The sequence below is a fragment of the Periplaneta americana genome, chromosome 7 (genome assembly GCF_040183065.1).
Source record: "Periplaneta americana isolate PAMFEO1 chromosome 7, P.americana_PAMFEO1_priV1, whole genome shotgun sequence".
In the NCBI taxonomy this organism is placed as follows: Eukaryota; Metazoa; Arthropoda; class Insecta; order Blattodea; family Blattidae; genus Periplaneta; species Periplaneta americana.
This window is the reverse complement of record NC_091123.1, coordinates 143,750,459-143,767,862: the sequence shown is the minus strand read 5'-3', so window position 1 is coordinate 143,767,862 and position 17,404 is coordinate 143,750,459. Positions and strand designations below refer to the sequence as shown.

General features: G+C 32.5%; 1 protein-coding gene across 1 annotated transcript; it reads right to left on the bottom strand.

The window, feature by feature from the left end:
• Window positions 1-480: 480 nt before the first annotated feature.
• On the bottom strand, window positions 481-17,085 carry O-fut1 (O-fucosyltransferase 1). Its single transcript, XM_069831424.1, has 7 exons — window positions 16,705-17,085; window positions 16,505-16,620; window positions 15,202-15,325; window positions 10,345-10,539; window positions 8,578-8,750; window positions 6,740-6,976; window positions 481-5,367 (listed from the first exon to the last, which is right to left on the bottom strand). The coding sequence occupies exons 1-7, from the start codon at window positions 16,841-16,843 to the stop codon at window positions 5,161-5,163; spliced, it is 1,191 nt and encodes a 396-aa protein (XP_069687525.1). The 5' UTR covers window positions 16,844-17,085; the 3' UTR covers window positions 481-5,160.
• Window positions 17,086-17,404: the final 319 nt, after the last annotated feature.

Here is a 17,404-nt window from a genome sequence, read left to right as displayed (position 1 = left end):
TCCGGAGGTGAAATAGTCCCTCAATCGGATCTCCAGGTAGGGACTGCACTGAGGGATGCCAAGAATCGTACTAAAGTACTTATTTGGAGCATTGTATGATGAGAAATGCAAAAAATCATCTCAAGCTTCGCGACTGTATGTACTAGGCTGTGGTATTAATCTATTGCTGCTGGTTGATGTACTGCACTGTTCAGCATATTTTTTCAATCAGCTCCCAGTATATTTAAAAAACAGTCAAATATCATCTATGTATAAGGTTTACCGATCTTCTGAATATAGTTCATTTTATGTTTTGTGAATTGTTTTCTTTTCAATTCAGATTCTGCAACTGATTTTATTCTATGTCTCAATAATTGGAAGTAAAATCTCGTGATATATGCAAATTCTGGTCTCTCCTCTCATCTATCTTACTTTCCCACTGCAGTTGTTCATACATCTATCAGCATAGGTATGTAAGATGGTGTGTATACATAAAAGCCGATCAATCAATCTTCTTAATGTATCCAGCTGTTTGCTGACAACATAAAGTCCACTGTAGTCTATTCAGTTGTTTTTCATGAGAAATGAGGGGTATTTTGATCGGTGTTCATTATAGATGCCTGTTGCTCGTAGCCAGAGTTGGGGTGTAGTCAATATATACTGCAGGGCTGTGTCTTCTGCAACTGGTACTGATGATTTTAATTTACTTCTTTTGTGGTTTATGGATGGACAGTATAAAAGAATGTGTTCCAGATCTTCATCATGATTATTACACCACAGACAAGTAGGATTATCAGAAATCTGAAATCGGTGTAGGTACAATTGAGTGACAATGTGACCTGTTCTGGCTCTTATTAAAAATGTTTGAACATGTCCGGGCAAGTTTTTGTACATTTCCAGGTCACTTGGTTTCTTTTGTACAGACTGTAAAATTTTTCCTTTGTCAGAAGAGAGCCAATTGTTGATCCATAGGTTTGTAAAATGAGACTTTGCTGAAGCAAAAGCACTGGATAGAGATATCACTTGAAGAGGTCTTGGTTGCAAATATGTGCCTGTTTTGCAATATTATCGACTTTCTCGTTTCCAGGTATACCACAATGACTAGGTATCCACTGAAATGTTATTTCCTTTTGGAGTTCTTTTAGTTTACTTAGTTCTTTCTGAATTGGAATAATTCTATGTGCATATAGGTTTGGTACATATTTAATTATATTAAATATAGCCCCCTTGGAGTCGGTAAGTATGCAAATAGATTTTTCAGAAATTTGAGTAACACACTGAAGAGCAGCATCAATAGCTAGCAATTCAGTGTCAAGACTGGAGGAGGATTAACACGGTATGAAATAACTTTCTTGATATTTTGGAATATAATACCCTGCTCCTGATGTCCCATTATTAGGATTTAGAGATCCAGCTGTATAAATTTGAAGGTAGTTCTTATATGTGCTGCAGAGTAGTTCCATAGCATCTAACTTAAGAATGTATGGAGGATCAGCTTTGGAATGATTTCCTGGAATTTGTATGCTATGTTCTGGAATCACCCATTTCCATGGAGGAATTTCGTTCACAACTGGAGTTTTAGCAATGAGTGCATCTGTGATATAGATTGGTATTTATTCTTTTTTTATTTTATAGAAATGACACAGGATATCATCTGACAGTTTGAAGAACATCTGAGATCTGGATGTGGCTTCCAATTTTAAATGTATTTTTAGATCCTTTTGTAATATATAGTGTCTGATTGGTTGAATATTACATTCAATTTCTAGGGCAACAGTTGATGTGGTTTTTGGTACACCTAGGGATAATCTTATGGCTGAGTTTTGAAGAACAGAAATTTTTTGTAGATGAGTTGCTGATGCTCCTCCCCATATTTCACATCCATAGGTCAATTTTGATCGTATATAACCATTATAAAAAGACGCATTGTCGTGATATCTGATCCCCATTTCTTATTAGCTATGATCTTCAAGAGATTTAATCGTGGTAGATACTGCGAAGCAACATTGGTTAAATGTGTTTTCCATAAAAGTTTTTCATCAAAAATTAATCCTAGGATCTTAGGAGTTGGATTGTACCGAATTTCTTGATTATAAAAGCCAATGAAAGCCTTCCAAATCTTTCTGAATCTAAGACATGACACGTTAATTTTTATATTTTGGAAACGCTTCTAAGATAGAAATAAACACACCTGAGTTAACAATTCCAAAATCTGCCTGAATCTGTATTGACAAAAAAAAATTCAATAAGAGTGAAAGTCAAGACCAGTTTTAATGATATTGAAAATAATTGGCAAAACTGTTATGTTTCAAATATTTTGGAGTAACAATTAGAGTTATTTATTACAGGTCAGTGACTCTCGATGACTTACAGTGCTTCCCAAAATGATTAAGAAAGACGAAATTATAAGCCTAGGATCTGTTGTATTTTTGACACCACAATGAGATTTGTCTGCACCACTGAGTCTGACACTGGACTGGTTACTATAAGCACCTAGGAGCTGCTGAATGTTTATAAGAAAATGACGCTGTTTTATCTAAAGTTCGGAAAATGTTAACAATAATAAAAAAAAAAATAGTTTACTTCAAATCTATGTAGAAGACTATTTCGAGCATTGTAGTATGTTAATTAACATCACACAGAAGATTTCATATAGAAATGAGTAATACAAGTATTGTCGGACCATTGGATCTGTGCCCCCGTAAGATATGGGAACTGAACCCTAATTCCTTCTCAGCCTTTGTAATTCATTTCTGTCCCTGCATGCCTATCTCTCTCTTTTCTATCTCTCTCCCTTTCTGTTCCCCATTATTCACAATTTTGAGCCTTCTTGCGGGACAGTTCATTTGCACTTGCAGTCCAGTGTTGTCAACTCAACATAAATACTGTAGCATTGAGTGGTGAAAGAAATATTATTAAACAAGTAATGGCATTTTTCGATGAAGAGAAACAAACAGGTCAATATCTGTTTCCTATAAATCAGGCAACGAAAAGAGTAGCTGCGATCACAGATGAGGCTTATTTTATTTCAATTAATTACGTATTAAAATTACTTACTTAACTAATACTAATACATGTTATGTAATTTATATAGGCAGGTCAGAGCTCCTAATAAAGAAAATTAAAGAAAGGGAGTCTGTGCAAGAGATGAAAAGCTAGAATCACTAGGAAGAACAGACCAAGGGAACCTTTAATTCTTGTCGATGATATGAACCGATGTATTTTAAGAAGAAAGATACAAGAATTTTATACCATACAGAAAGAAGTTTCAACATTGAAGAAATTGCTGAAGGTTGCAAGAGAAGCAATCATTTCCAAGGCTGGAGAGAAACGCTACGGAAAGTGATTCAAGACATGGGATTTTGGTTTTAAAAATGTAGAAATACAAGATGTATTTTGATTGAAAGAAATGATATTGTAGCATGGAGGAGTAGTTATTTATGACACCGTTTGACAGGAGTTTGGCAACATCCCTATTCGGCAAGGTTCGTGGCCTGCTGTTTGACGTAGTAGGAGGAAAGCGGGTGGAATGGAGTGAGTACAGGCGTTAATTTTTCCAAGAACAACGACAGCGCTGAAGGGGCACAGATCCAATGGTTCATTTTTTTAAATAATTATCTTTTTTATGTTCTTACTATGATAAAGAAGATAAGTTTAAATATCTGTCAGTGAAGGATAATAGGTTTGATGTATTTTTTGAAGTTTTTTTGTACTGTATTAGCTATCTTCATGTGCCAAGCAAAGTCTAACACCAAGCTCTTACATACTTTGTCCATGAGTACTATCATTAACTACTCATGACATTTCCAGCAAATCGAAGAGCACATAAACTAAATTGTGACCGTGCATGTTTTATAAATATAATTGTGAATAATAAATACTCCAACTTACCACCATTTGGTATTCAACGTCATTTTTCCTTTGCACTGGTACTCCAAGGTAAGTTAGAAAGTAAGATTTGAAAATACAATATGCTTTTCTATAGTGACTTCACTAACAAGTCTGTTTTGCTAGTTATTGCTTCAGCAAGGCATTAAGGGGAGAGGACGGTATATTTTAAAACTTTTTTTCCTATTTGGTGTAAAATATTAATTTTTTGTATGTAGAGAGCTCATACCTGTAGAAACTCAACCAAAAATAAATATTTTGGAAAAAAAATAAATTTGGGGGCCCAGATTTGAAAAGAATATACCCAATGCAGGATTTTACGAAAATCGATATATCTAAACCATTTTTAAACGTAGATTCATCCAGTTGTTTGCAATGTACTTGCAAAAGCATGCTCTACAAACTGTCTCTAACAGAATTTTGATATTAGTCCCTACGTTTGTAAAATAAACAATTAAAATTTAATAACACTTTTCTGAATTCCTTTCTTGCAAACAAATGGACGTAGTTTCAAAATGAAATCAATTAACAAAATTCTGTTACAGAGAAAAGTTTCCTAATAGTCTAAAGAATGTGTGTACTAAATTTCATGCATGTATCTTTAATAGTTCAGAAACTATATCCATTTTTGTCTGGCAATGTAGCAAAAAAATGAAGTTACTGTAAACCATAAAAGGGGGCAAGTGATTTAAAAATCCATAGCGCAGGAAGTTTAAAAATGGCGTCTCAACATCTGATAAGGGCACAAATACCTACGAAATGTTATGCAATGCATTCCACACATATCAAAGGGTATTTTAAAGAAAAAAAATTTTTTTTTTTTTGAAAATTCAATTTACCGGAAACAACAATAAAAGGGGTCGAGTGATTTAAAAATCCATAACACAGGAAGTTCAAAAATGGCGTCTCACCATCTGATAAGGCCACAAATACCCACAAAATATTATGCTATGCATTCCACATACAACACAGAGCATTTTAATGAATTTTTTTTCTGTTGAAAATTTACTCACTTTTCACCAAAAAATATCATCCTCTCCCCTTAAGTGTACAAACGCAAAGGTGGTAATTTATTTTATTCACAATGAAAAAGCACTACTTTTTTACTTAACTCAGTTCTGAATTCGTGCCAATCAGCGGAAAATGCTTACACCTTTAACAATTTAGTCTGAAAACAACTTTAATATGTTTTATAGAAAAATAATATTGTTTATTTTCTTAAATATTTGCATAAAATAGGCTTTACTGTTTTCAGAACCTTACTTTCTGACTCCTCGCAGTACACGAGATTAATTATAACTCATCATGTGGCTGACTTGAAGTGGATGTTAACCGTTCAGTTGGAAAAGCCCAAAAGGATGAAGGTAGGCCACGGGCATCTCTCTCCCTCTTGACAAATGCAGAAAATGATGAAATGCAATTACCAATGAAATGATTTGATTGACCAAGGATTGCGAGTTCAACATGAGGGTTTGAAGATTCCAAACGATGAACACTAACCTGAAAATAAAATCATGGTTAAGCTATACTTCATGCAAAGTAATTACAACCTATTTTTAAACATTTCATATTTATTTTCAGAAATATTATATAAAATTATGCCTTCTGAAAGTGTGAGATAGTAAGAACTAATGATTGGGCAATGCTATTGTGTAATGACTGTGGTCCTCTCCCCATTCCTCTCCTCTTGATTGAGTCTACCTGGCTGTTAAAATACTTTTGTCCTTAGTAATTAAAATACAAAACATTTAAAGGAAGCCCCTGCATTAAGTACTTTCTTAGATCTCATGATTGTTAATACTAGGATCTTGAACGCTTCTGAATGCTTATCTTTCATTGCTCATATTTTTGGGGAGGTAGTGTGCACTACTTAAATACAATTTTCATTATGCACATATATTTCAGAATAAAAATATAGCCTGAAAATTTGTCAAAAAGAGTTACTGTTGATATAAAAGTTTAATTTCAAACTTGAATTCGAGATATTACTTTCCTTTTCCTTACTTTATTGCACCTGAAATAAAAATGTACTTCAAATTTTTTTAAGAATACACTGAGGTGATATTTTTTGTAAATTTTGCTTAAAAATTCGATTTTTACTGTTTAACATTAAAAAATTGTATACAGTTCAGAGAACCTCTTGTTAATGTTCCTTATTAAAAAAAATCAATAAAAAATTATTGTTTAGAGAGAAAGTTTAGAGTTCCAATTATTATTGTGATATCTGTGTTTTTCTTTTTCTTTTTTTTACTTTTTATTCTGTTATTTAATAAAATGTCTTAACATTTTGTAGAATGCTCCCTGAACACGAGTATGTAGGTACTAGATTGATTTTTATATATATAAAAAAAGCAATACGTATATATCTTTGTTCTAACAATAAATTATCATCATCATCATCATGATTATTATTATTATTATTATTATTATTATTATTATTATTATTATTATTATTATTATTAGTAATTTACAGGGAATTCCAACATAAATAATATAATTTTTTACATAAATAAATCAACCTAAAATAAATATTATAGAGAGGAGAGGGGTCAGGCCCCTTTTGCTGCCCCTAATGGGCGCCCATGTTGAACCACCATCTATTGTGCACTCTTGATAGTCTCTGAAGAATAACTGGTCTATGTTTCTCAGCAATAGCACCTATGAGCCACGCTCCTAGAGTCAGGATGAATAATAAGTTAAGGGCCCTGTGCACGCACACACAAACACAAAATGTTACTTGAAAATGATAATGTGTATTCCCTATCATTATTCTCTCTCATGAGTAACAGTCTTAATTTACCACTCATTTTTCCAATCACGCATAACCAATGCAAATTACATTAATTACTAAAATAAAGTGTATTCAACTCACTTCCATTCTCTTTAATGCTTCTTTGAGATCACTTATCATATGATTGTTATCTGATGCAACGAACACAGCAACAGAATCTTTAACGTTCCTTAACACTCTCTTCAGTTGTCTTATAATTGTATCTCTGGAAGGAAGGCACATTTCTGTTGTAGCTGTCCCTCGTTCATTTCTGTAGCCGAGACACTGAGGGGCTGCAAATAAGTTTGGACTATGGTGGATATGTTCACATGCGCGAACCTGAAAATAAGAGAAAAATAAAGATTAATGCCTTAAGTAGAACACCAAGATAGCAATAACAAATAATGAACAAAGGACACAAGACAATGTGCAGTACCTGTAATCATAGTTTCGTGGTGGCAATGCAATGATTGGTGATTGATGATTAAAACTATAATGGCTAAGAAAGAAGAGTTACAACAACAACAAAAAAAAAAAAAATAAAAAAAAAAAAAAAATAATAATAATAATAATAATCACGATCACCAAGGAGGAAATTGGACTCCTAAAAGGGCTTCTCACATCAATTCGAAGAACAACACCCCTCCCCCAGCAACCCTAAAATGTCTGTAATATGAGAATGTTTTCAACATTCCAAAATGATAACATTACACTAATAGTCCACCACTCTGAAGTAGTGGTTAGCAAGTCTGCGAAACTAGCAGGTCTGGGATCGATTGTTGGTTGAGGTTTTTTCTGGAGTTTTCCCTCAACCCATTAAGAGCAAATGCAAGGGTAATTTTTGGTGCTCGTCCCTGGACTCATTTCGCAATCATTATCCTCCTCCCTACTTGCACACTCAAGTCATCCTACATATGGGCTGAACAGAATCCGACTTAATAGGTGTCCCAACTTCAGAACAGGAATCATCATAATCGGCAAAAAGGTAGACAGAGGCACAATGGCTACAGGCCAATATATGCAGTGTTAAAAAAATCTTTTGCTTTGATTCATCCTATGATGAGTGTGCCCCACAAGATAACACATTTTAGTAAAAGTAATATCTTTATTTCTAAAAACAAACAATTCTAGAAATTAAGATTGTAATATTGAGTTATGTATTTAATAAAGTCTATTCTGTTTCCCTGAATTAATTTAATAAGTTAATAATTAAAATTTGTTTAAATAAGCATCTAGATTATCCAAAAAATCTCATATATATAGATTTAAAAGTTTGAGACATCAAAAAGGATTACAGTACAAATTTATATTGTTAACATATTATAACAAAAATAAAACTAAGTACCAGTACTCTTCAAATTATCAAGCTTATTTTACAATATGCTATTTCTCTCCCACTAATTGAACCAAAGTGTATTACTGAATCAGGTCTGAGGCATAGCACTAATTTTGGCCCAAAACTATACAATTATTTAATTAATAATTAGTCTCCCTCTGCATTAATAAATGATTTTGGGTTTAGAAAGAAAGTGAACAAAATATTTCTGCAAATTTTAAACTTTTATCTGACAATATTTGCTGCATTTTTATATTATAATTAATCTTATTTAATTTTGCAATGTACGCTGTTTGGTATATATATATATATATATATATGCCCTTATGTATAAAATTTTACTTTACATTTCCAAGAACACTCCCAAGTATAAGCTTTGCCTTTTTCGGGAGTGAGCTTCTTATAAATTATATAATTTCAAATTTTATAAAAAAGAGCTCAATAAATTTATTATTATTATTATTATTATTATTATTATTATTATTATTATTATTATTATTATTATTATTATTAATTTGAACTACATAAACTCTTGTAAGTACTTTTAATATAAATTCAGAAGTTAAAATTTGACTGAACAAACTTCATGAATATAACAGCTCACCCAATCTATTCCATTTCGTAAATGAATACCAATAAAGGCGCCTTTCGGTAGTTTCTGTCTGATGAAATCTCGTGCCTGTTTCTGGACTGATTCACTCCACTTTAAGTAGCGATGAAGTTCGCGATTCTCAATCTGCACTGGGAAACTTGCTGGTGCCCCAGTAAAAGCAAGAACTGAAAGCAATTAAGAAAAGTCATGCAATTAATGAAGTCATATAGAAATATATGACAAAAGGCTCAACAAGTGAGGATTCTTAGCAAACAGGTGTGAAAAGTAAAGACCAAACCTGAAAATACATTAAAATGATTTTTCTTCCAGCCCACAAAATCTACTATCGTGGAACTTGGAGAAGTTACGAAATAGTAGCAGGTAGTTTGTGGAGGTGAGGAGGATCTTGGACAGTACAGGAGAATATGTTAACTTGTTCAAGAGCAACAGAGTGGTTGAACTCCACTTAAATTAAAATCAGTCATTATGATCGCCATGTCAGTGAATGATGCTGTCAGTGCATTTACTTTCTTAATCAACATGTGCTGATATTTTCAGTAAACTTACTGAACACTTCTATGAGTGATACAGCGAAGTTATCAATGCTCCATGGGATGTGAACTACATAACACCACATAATAATGACGATGATTAAAGGATTGAATGTGGAATGTCGGTAGGGGAAACAGGAATACCCCGTGAAAACCTACCAGCAAACACTGTCTTTGTCCACCACAAATTTCACTTGGACCTGCCAGGATTCGAACCCAGATTACCAGCACAGAAAACTAATAATAATAATAATAATAATAATAATAATAATAATAATAATAATAATAATAATAATAATAATAAATGGAGACAATAAAAAGTATCATCCATCACTTATCACATATCTGAATTATGTATAATAATTAGGCCTTTTTCTTTTGATGATGTAAGAGTGGAACAGAGAAAAATTCTCTCCGACATCATAATATGATGACGCAGCAATTCTGCACTGAACTATCATATGTACTTTGGTACATTGTAATATCTTTTTCTTTTGTTTTGTTCACACATAGATTGAACAGAGCACAGATTTATATGCACTAAAAGTTAAAAAAAATGGCCCCACATGCACTAAAATGGATGTGATGTCTATTAGGAGAATTTTTAAGCATAGTTCACAAGAATTCAAAATCTAATAATAGAGAACTGAGTTACATAGACTTGAGAATGTATCTTGTAAACAGCATGTTGACTTGTAACAGGTAAGATCATTAACAGTACCAAAGCAAAATAGTCAATGAAAATGATGGCATCTAAAAGGAATGAGGACACATCTTGTAAGTTTATGAACCATACTGAGTAGAAATATTAACTTTTAGTACAGGGCTACATAAATTTATTTATTTTCATAGATTATTTTACGACGCTTTATCAACAGCTTAGGTTATTTAGCGTCTGAATGAAATGAAAGTGATAATGCCGGTGAAATAAGTCCAGGATCCAGCACCGATAGTTACCCAGCATTTGCTCATACTGGGTTGAGGGGAAAACCCTGGAAATAACCTCAACCAGGTAACTTGCCCCGACCGGGAATCGAACACGGGCCACCTGGTTTCGCAGCCAGAGGCTACATAAGTCCGGGCTCTACTGATGAAATGAATATAAAAAAAATAATTTAAAAAAATTAGTTTTATTAAGGAACGAACTCAATGAAGAACGAAAACAGAATGCAGACTGAACAGTTATGAGTTCATAAAGGTACAATTTTCATCAGACATTGATACATACCTGGCCATTTATCTGGAGGATATTTTTCATTCCATTTACTAGACATATCATGATGATAAATATCATAATGCAATGGTCCATAAAACTCTGATCCTATGAAATCTACATCAAACGTATCCCAAAATGGTCCAAATGGGTTTCCTTCCTTTGCATTGCATCCACCACTGCCATTGCCTCTAGCAGTGTAACAGAAAGCTAAAAGAAAGAACAATATACATAAGAAAGAGAAAAATGAAACAACAAAATACTAAGGATACTGACGACATTGCAACAACTTACACATATAGAAAGAAATATTACTTAATTTCCAATTAAAAAAAAAAAAAAAAAACATAGTAGAAACATAACATTTCATATTGCCTTTTAAATAAGCAAACATAGCACTTTTTTGCTTTGCTATAAAGTCAGCTATTTTTCATTACTGATTTACTGATTGATCATTGATCAAAAAGGAAACGTGAATTTCACAAATGCAACTTAACTGCAATAACTTTTTGTAAGTTCCTTGTAACTTGATTCTGCAAACCCAGTCCCAGATCTTTGGTTTACGATTCAGAAATTCCGTTAGAACATTCGTCTCCGAAGCAATCACGTTCTTCAAGGACAGGATATCTTCAAGCTTTACACTCAACAAGGATTGGCAGTCTCAATCAACTGTTTACATAGTCAACTTAAGGTATCATCTTGAAAAAGCCCTACAGTCTGCAAGTGTTTCTTAAACAGACATTACCTTACATTAAGGGGTTAGGTACAGCTTACAGCAAGAAAATTTTGGAAATATTGAACTTTTTTTCCTCCATTACTGTATCTTGTACAATAATGAAAATTAGTAGATGTAAAAGACTGTCTTTCTGCTATATGAAAAAATATATATATATATTTTTACGACTTAAAAAAAATAATTATATATATATTTTTCAGAAATTCAGTTCACTGTGTAGTGATGAAACGTTTCCCACATAACTAAAAAACTACCCAACATTCTGTGATGAATTTTGTTTGTGTGTATTTATGCATGTCATATCTACAATATGATGCGAGATCACTTCTCCATCATTGATAGATTGTCTGATAAAAAATAAATTCATTTTAAAAAATGGTCAAATATCAGTATTTTCTTCTAACACAAAATAAAAAAAAAAAGTTACTTATTAAGGAATGTAGTTGAAAGAGCATGATATTGTAAACATGAGTTTCAGCAATAAAATAAAAGAGAGAGAACATGAAAAAGTTAAGAAGTTTATGGGGGGGAAACACTTCGTCACTGCACAGTAAACTGCCACCATTTTGAATTTTGAAAAAAAGAAAAAAATATAAATAATTATTTTTTAAATCGTAAAAATACTTTTTTTTCATATAGCAGGAGGACAGTGTTTTACACATATCAATTTTCATTATTGTACCAGATATAGTAATGGAGAAAAAAATGTTGAATATTTCCAAAAAATTTACTACTATAAGCTGTACCTAATCCCTTAACACGTAGAGAATACTAAAAAAACCACAGAGGTTTGATACAAACATTGCTCACTTTTGTTTATACAAAGATAATCGATTTTAATTGCATGTTATTTGCTCAACTTCTGGTTTAAGAAATTGGATTATAGTACATAAAACTAATTGAGGTTCTGGACATGAATAAAAATAATTAATTTCCAAAGTAGGTTTTTACGTTATACATAACTAGCGCCCATATTTATAGGCATTGTAAGTTAGGAATGACATTGCGTGTAGCTGAATGGATGTGGTGTCTGTTAGGAGGATTTTAAAGCCTGGTTCAGAAGACCTCGAAATGCAATAACAGAGAACTGAGTCAAAATGATTGGACAATGTGCTATTTATATATGCAATTAGAAGTATTAAAGACCATAGAGAATACTGAATCACAAGAATTACATCCAAAAGGAGTAGGTCATGGTTTTTATGTTTAAAAACTATGCCTATTAACTTTTAGTCCCTATAAATCTGGCTCTACACATAACTTAAAAAGATGTCATGTCATGTCATGTCATGTCATGTCATGTCATGTCATGTCATGTCATGTCATGTCATATATCATATCATATATCATATCATATCATATCATGTCATATCATATCATATCATATCATATCATATCATATCATATCATATCATATCATATATCATATCATATCATATATCATATATATCATATCATATCATATCATATATCATATCATATATCATATCATATCATATCATATCATATCATATCATATATCATATCATATCATATCATATCATATCATATCATATCATATAATATCATATATCATATCATATATCATATCATATCATATATCATATCATATCATATCATATATCATATCATATCATATCATATATCATATCATATATCATATCATATATCATATAATATCATATCATATCATATATCATATCATATCATATATCATATCATATCATATCATATATCATATCATATCATATATCATATCATATCATATCATATCATATCATATCATATCATATCATATATCATATCATATCATATATCATATCATATATCATATCATATATCATATCATATCATATCATATCATATCATATCATATATCATATCATATATCATATCATATCATATCATATCATATCATATATCATATCATGGTTTCACACATATTAAGAATTCAGTAGATACTTATTTTATATTATAATAACCAATTACAGTGCGGATGGGAAGTCTCTCCACACTAAGGCGAGTGATAGTCTGCTGTTAGAAAAAGTATTTCAATTGGCAACAGCCCCTGGACTGGGTCATTGACATGTCTTTCAATGGGGATTGTGTAGCTAAGGATATGCTGTTGTTACAAGCAGGAGTTCGTGTTACCAAAATAACTAATGTTGGTAGTGTGTACACTCCACTCTCTCAATGTGGACTGACTTCCTGCCTACACTGTATATTACCAAAACAGAATTTACCAAACACGAACAGATATTCCGAAAAATTACCACATATCAGAACTGCAAAAATAAAAACTAAATGAATACAATAAAGTACCTGAAATGTAGAACATCTACATTAAAAATAAAAAAAATGACCGAAAATAGTCTCTCACTTTACATCTGATTACATAATAGAGCAATGCTGTGCTACAAGAAGAATCTTATTTTGTGACATAGTATTCATCAAAGAAATGATGAAAAGTTATTCTTGGTTACCAAAACTGACATAAAATTTCACAATATGTTAAAATGTTATGTTTTATTTAAAGACGCTCGCAACTGCAGAGGTTATATCAGCATCGCCGGATGTGCCAGAATTTTGTCCTGCAGGAGCTCTTTTACATGCCAGTAAATCTACTGACATGAGCCTGTCGCATTTAAGCACACTTAAATGCCATCAACCTGGCACGGGATCGAACCCGCAACCTTGGACATGGAAGGCCAGTGCTATACCAACTCGCCAACCAGGTCGACAAAAAAATTTCACAAATTTTCTCTAGTAAAAAAACTAGGTTAGTTTCCAGTTGGATTAAAAGTAAGATGAGGGATAAGTTTTATAACTATAAGTAATCCAGAAGACTGGTGGTTATAATCCAAGCAACCTGCCATTAAACAACTATATCCACTCAAAAACCAAAGCTAACTGCAGAATTCTTTTACCAAGTTGTTGCATTTAATATCATCGAGGATAGCTATTGATGTTCTAAAAGCAGAAGGAAAATATTTATTCTATTTAATGTCCAACTTTCTAAGCAATATGAACAACTTTATTTTTTAATTTCTAATTATTTAAACAAATATATCCAGATAATTTGCCTTAAATAGGCCTATAACGAAATTAAAATGCACTATGTATTTCTTCTAACATTCCATCATGCTTTCTTTCAGAGACTACAAAAGTATAACTAAAGTAAATATTTTTCATAAAATTATGAGAAATCACATGTAGCCTATATTGAATTTCCGATGCGACCATTTCAAATACTAGTATGTCCCTGAATTGATTCTATGAGAACTTTGTTGTGCGCTATGTATTTGATTATGTATCATTTTTAAAAGAATTTAACGGCAACTATAATATTTGAATCATAACATTCTTTACAATGAAATAAGATAAGGTGACAAGTTTATCACCTGTTTCCATCCATCAAATGGCTCTGCAACCCAAGTTGGGCCTGGGCTCTCCCACCACCTGTTTAATAAAATATATTTTAGGTTTCTCAAATTTACAATTTTTATAAAACATGTTGTTGTTTTCTAATGCCAGGCGTTTGACAATAAAGTCATAAAACATAAAAGGGTACTTCATAGATTTCTTTTGCGGCAAAATTACCGTATAATTAAATTCTGAGTTCTTGCTTGGTGAACGTTATTTTTTCTCAAGAATATAAAGATTTTCGAGAACTACTTTCCAAGGCAGCTCCTATTTCATCAAGTTTTTCTTCTGCAAGCACATGAGTCTTCATTTTCTTTTCTGGACAGTCAAAGAATCTGTTTTATTAAACTTATATCCACTAGCTTTAATAGTGCTTTTCGTGTTGGAACTGGACTACAAGGAAATTTACGTCTAAATGCTTGTCTTGTTCTGTCACACAACTTCCTGAACTTAATGTACATCTTCAAGATGTATATCTGATGACGCAGTGAATACCTCACCTTTGCACAACACTGGAGTACTCTCTAATGAAATCTCACTCACTACTGCACAACGTAACTATTCTTCTCCAATAAAATCTCACTCAGAACTGATTGCAGGTAGGAAGAGTGCCATACTGTCATGGAGGGGAATGCCAGCAACTTTGTGGGGTTTGGGCCAATGACTGGCAGAGCAATGTTTCGGAACTTTTAAATTTCCCACACCATACATACCTATTCTCTTATTGGGCGGCCATAAATCAACAGCAACACTCTTCATAAAATTTTCCATTGTCATGACTTTATGGAACTTCAACAATGGTTCAACTTGAAAATAGGTATCAAATGGAACTTGAATCTGAAACAATACAAATATTTTTTTCTAGAAAACATTTGGTACAGTACACAGTGGTTACAAATTATTGGACGATTTCAGAAGGCTATATTTTCACCAATGTTGAACATAAATACATGATCTTATCACCATTTGAAAGAGGAAAGTTCGAAATTTTATACTGACCTTATATGCACTCAATGTGAGGCCCTCGTGTGGAAACTATTCAAGACATAAATTAAATAATCGATTCAGAAGCTGCAAATCCACACACTACAAAATGAATAATTTTAACCAAGTTATTAATAATATAATAAATAGACTAGCTGAGATGGATTTTTAAGATTATGTCCTAGGAAGAGTTGATAGAATTTCAGGTAAAGCAAATAAAGTAATAAGAGAAATTATAGAAACGAACAGATATATTCCGAATGAAGTGAAAAAGAATGAATAATATAGTTTCGACAGAGCTTGGTATTCATTTGAAAGAAGTGAAAGCCAGGAAACCATAGTAGGCCTACCGTAATATAATATTATGGGATAGGTACAAGAAAGGGGTCTATCACTTAATCAATTTTCTTAATGTATCCAGCTGTTTGCTGACAACATAAAGTCCACTATAGTCCACTGTAGTTTATTCAGTTGTTGTTTTTCACGAGATTCATTATAGATGCCTGTTGCTAGTAGCCAGAGTTGGGGTGTAGTCAATATAGCCTATAACTTACTGCAGGGCTGTGTCTTCTGCAACTGATACTGATGATTTCAATTTACTTCTTTTGTGGTTTATGGATGGACAGTATAGAAGAATGTGTTCCAGATCTTCATCATGATTATTACACCACAGACAAGGTCTATAAAAAATATCAATGGCTTCACTCTCAAGACGTAGGCCTAAATGACACCAAACAAATAAATACATGGCCTATACAGGCTATAGAGCGTTAGGATGGAAAAGTTGAGGGAATTCTGCAGTCGTTTCACCACAGGAAAAAAGTACTCTCTCAGACACAGAAAATGGTGTACCTACTGATTTCCACTACTGTCAGACTACAGTAATAAAATTGTCAATAGGAATAGGTACTTATAAACTTCTTACGTTAATCACACAGTTCGTAGTAACCAAAAATTCAACAAAATAAACGAAACACTGTACAAATGTGTTGGAATTCCAAGTTATTGTCCAATGCAATAAAGTTTCCTTACCGATCGTGGTTCTCCATACCGGTATTCAACCCATGGTGGTAGTACCAAAGTTCGATTCAGGCCTTTAGAAAAGCCAAATGCACCCAAAAAATGATCTGCTTGATTTCCGAACCGGCCTAGTAAAGATAAAAATCATTATTTATAAGTGTAACATAACCTCTAAATACGAAAACAATTTTATTGGTAAGCAATTATCTTACCCATACAAGGACAATACACAATATACCCGTTTGAATCTATTTCTGTTGAAGTTACAAAGATATTTGTTGATAACAAAATTTGTACTATGTGTGATAAAGTGCACAATAATTTATATTCGAATATTCCCTTGTACTTCATATTTTTACAATGTTTATTGTAATTTCACTGTTGCCAACATTCAACTTACTTCGTATAAGAGTCGCCAACTTCGTACATTCATGTTTTGAGGATTGGCGATGGCTGTGTTGCGGGTGGCATTGGTTGCACGCAACTGTGATTTATCTTTTAACATGGAATTCCAAGTTTGAGTTTTCGAATTAGGGTCGATGCCAGTGGAAAATGGAGGAAAGAATTTTATTGGATAGTGCAACTTCCCTTTTGCATACAAAACCTGTAGAAATTACGCCTAAAATTTGTTTCAGAACACTCCCAACTCACTTTCATTATTTTTGTTTCACTATATTTAATTCAGTAGCAATTACTTCATAGTAACCACTCTGCACAAAATCAACAGTATTCACGTTATAATTTAATTATATTTTAGTTTCGTCTCATTTATTTTGTATGCTAATGAGATGATACAAAGGAGTTAAAAGAGCGATCTCTCTTCTAAGCTTAGTTGGATGATACATAAACGAAAAATGGAGAATTTGAATTACCCACCTTGATTAAGTTTTACCAACCCGAAACCAAGAGGAG

What these genes read in the sequence shown, in the direction of transcription:
- O-fut1 (XM_069831424.1), bottom strand. Translation starts at nt 16,843, where the DNA reads ATGAAGTACAAGGGAATATTCGAATATAAATTATTGTGCACTTTATCA. An exon ending in GGTATGGAGAACCACGATCG is followed by an intron (nt 15,326 to 16,504) that starts GTAAGGAAACTT and finishes GTATTGTTTCAG; the next exon opens with ATTCAAGTTCCATTTGATAC. An exon ending in TCCTCCAGATAAATGGCCAG is followed by an intron (nt 8,751 to 10,344) that starts GTATGTATCAAT and finishes AATTGCTTTCAG; the next exon opens with TTCTTGCTTTTACTGGGGCA.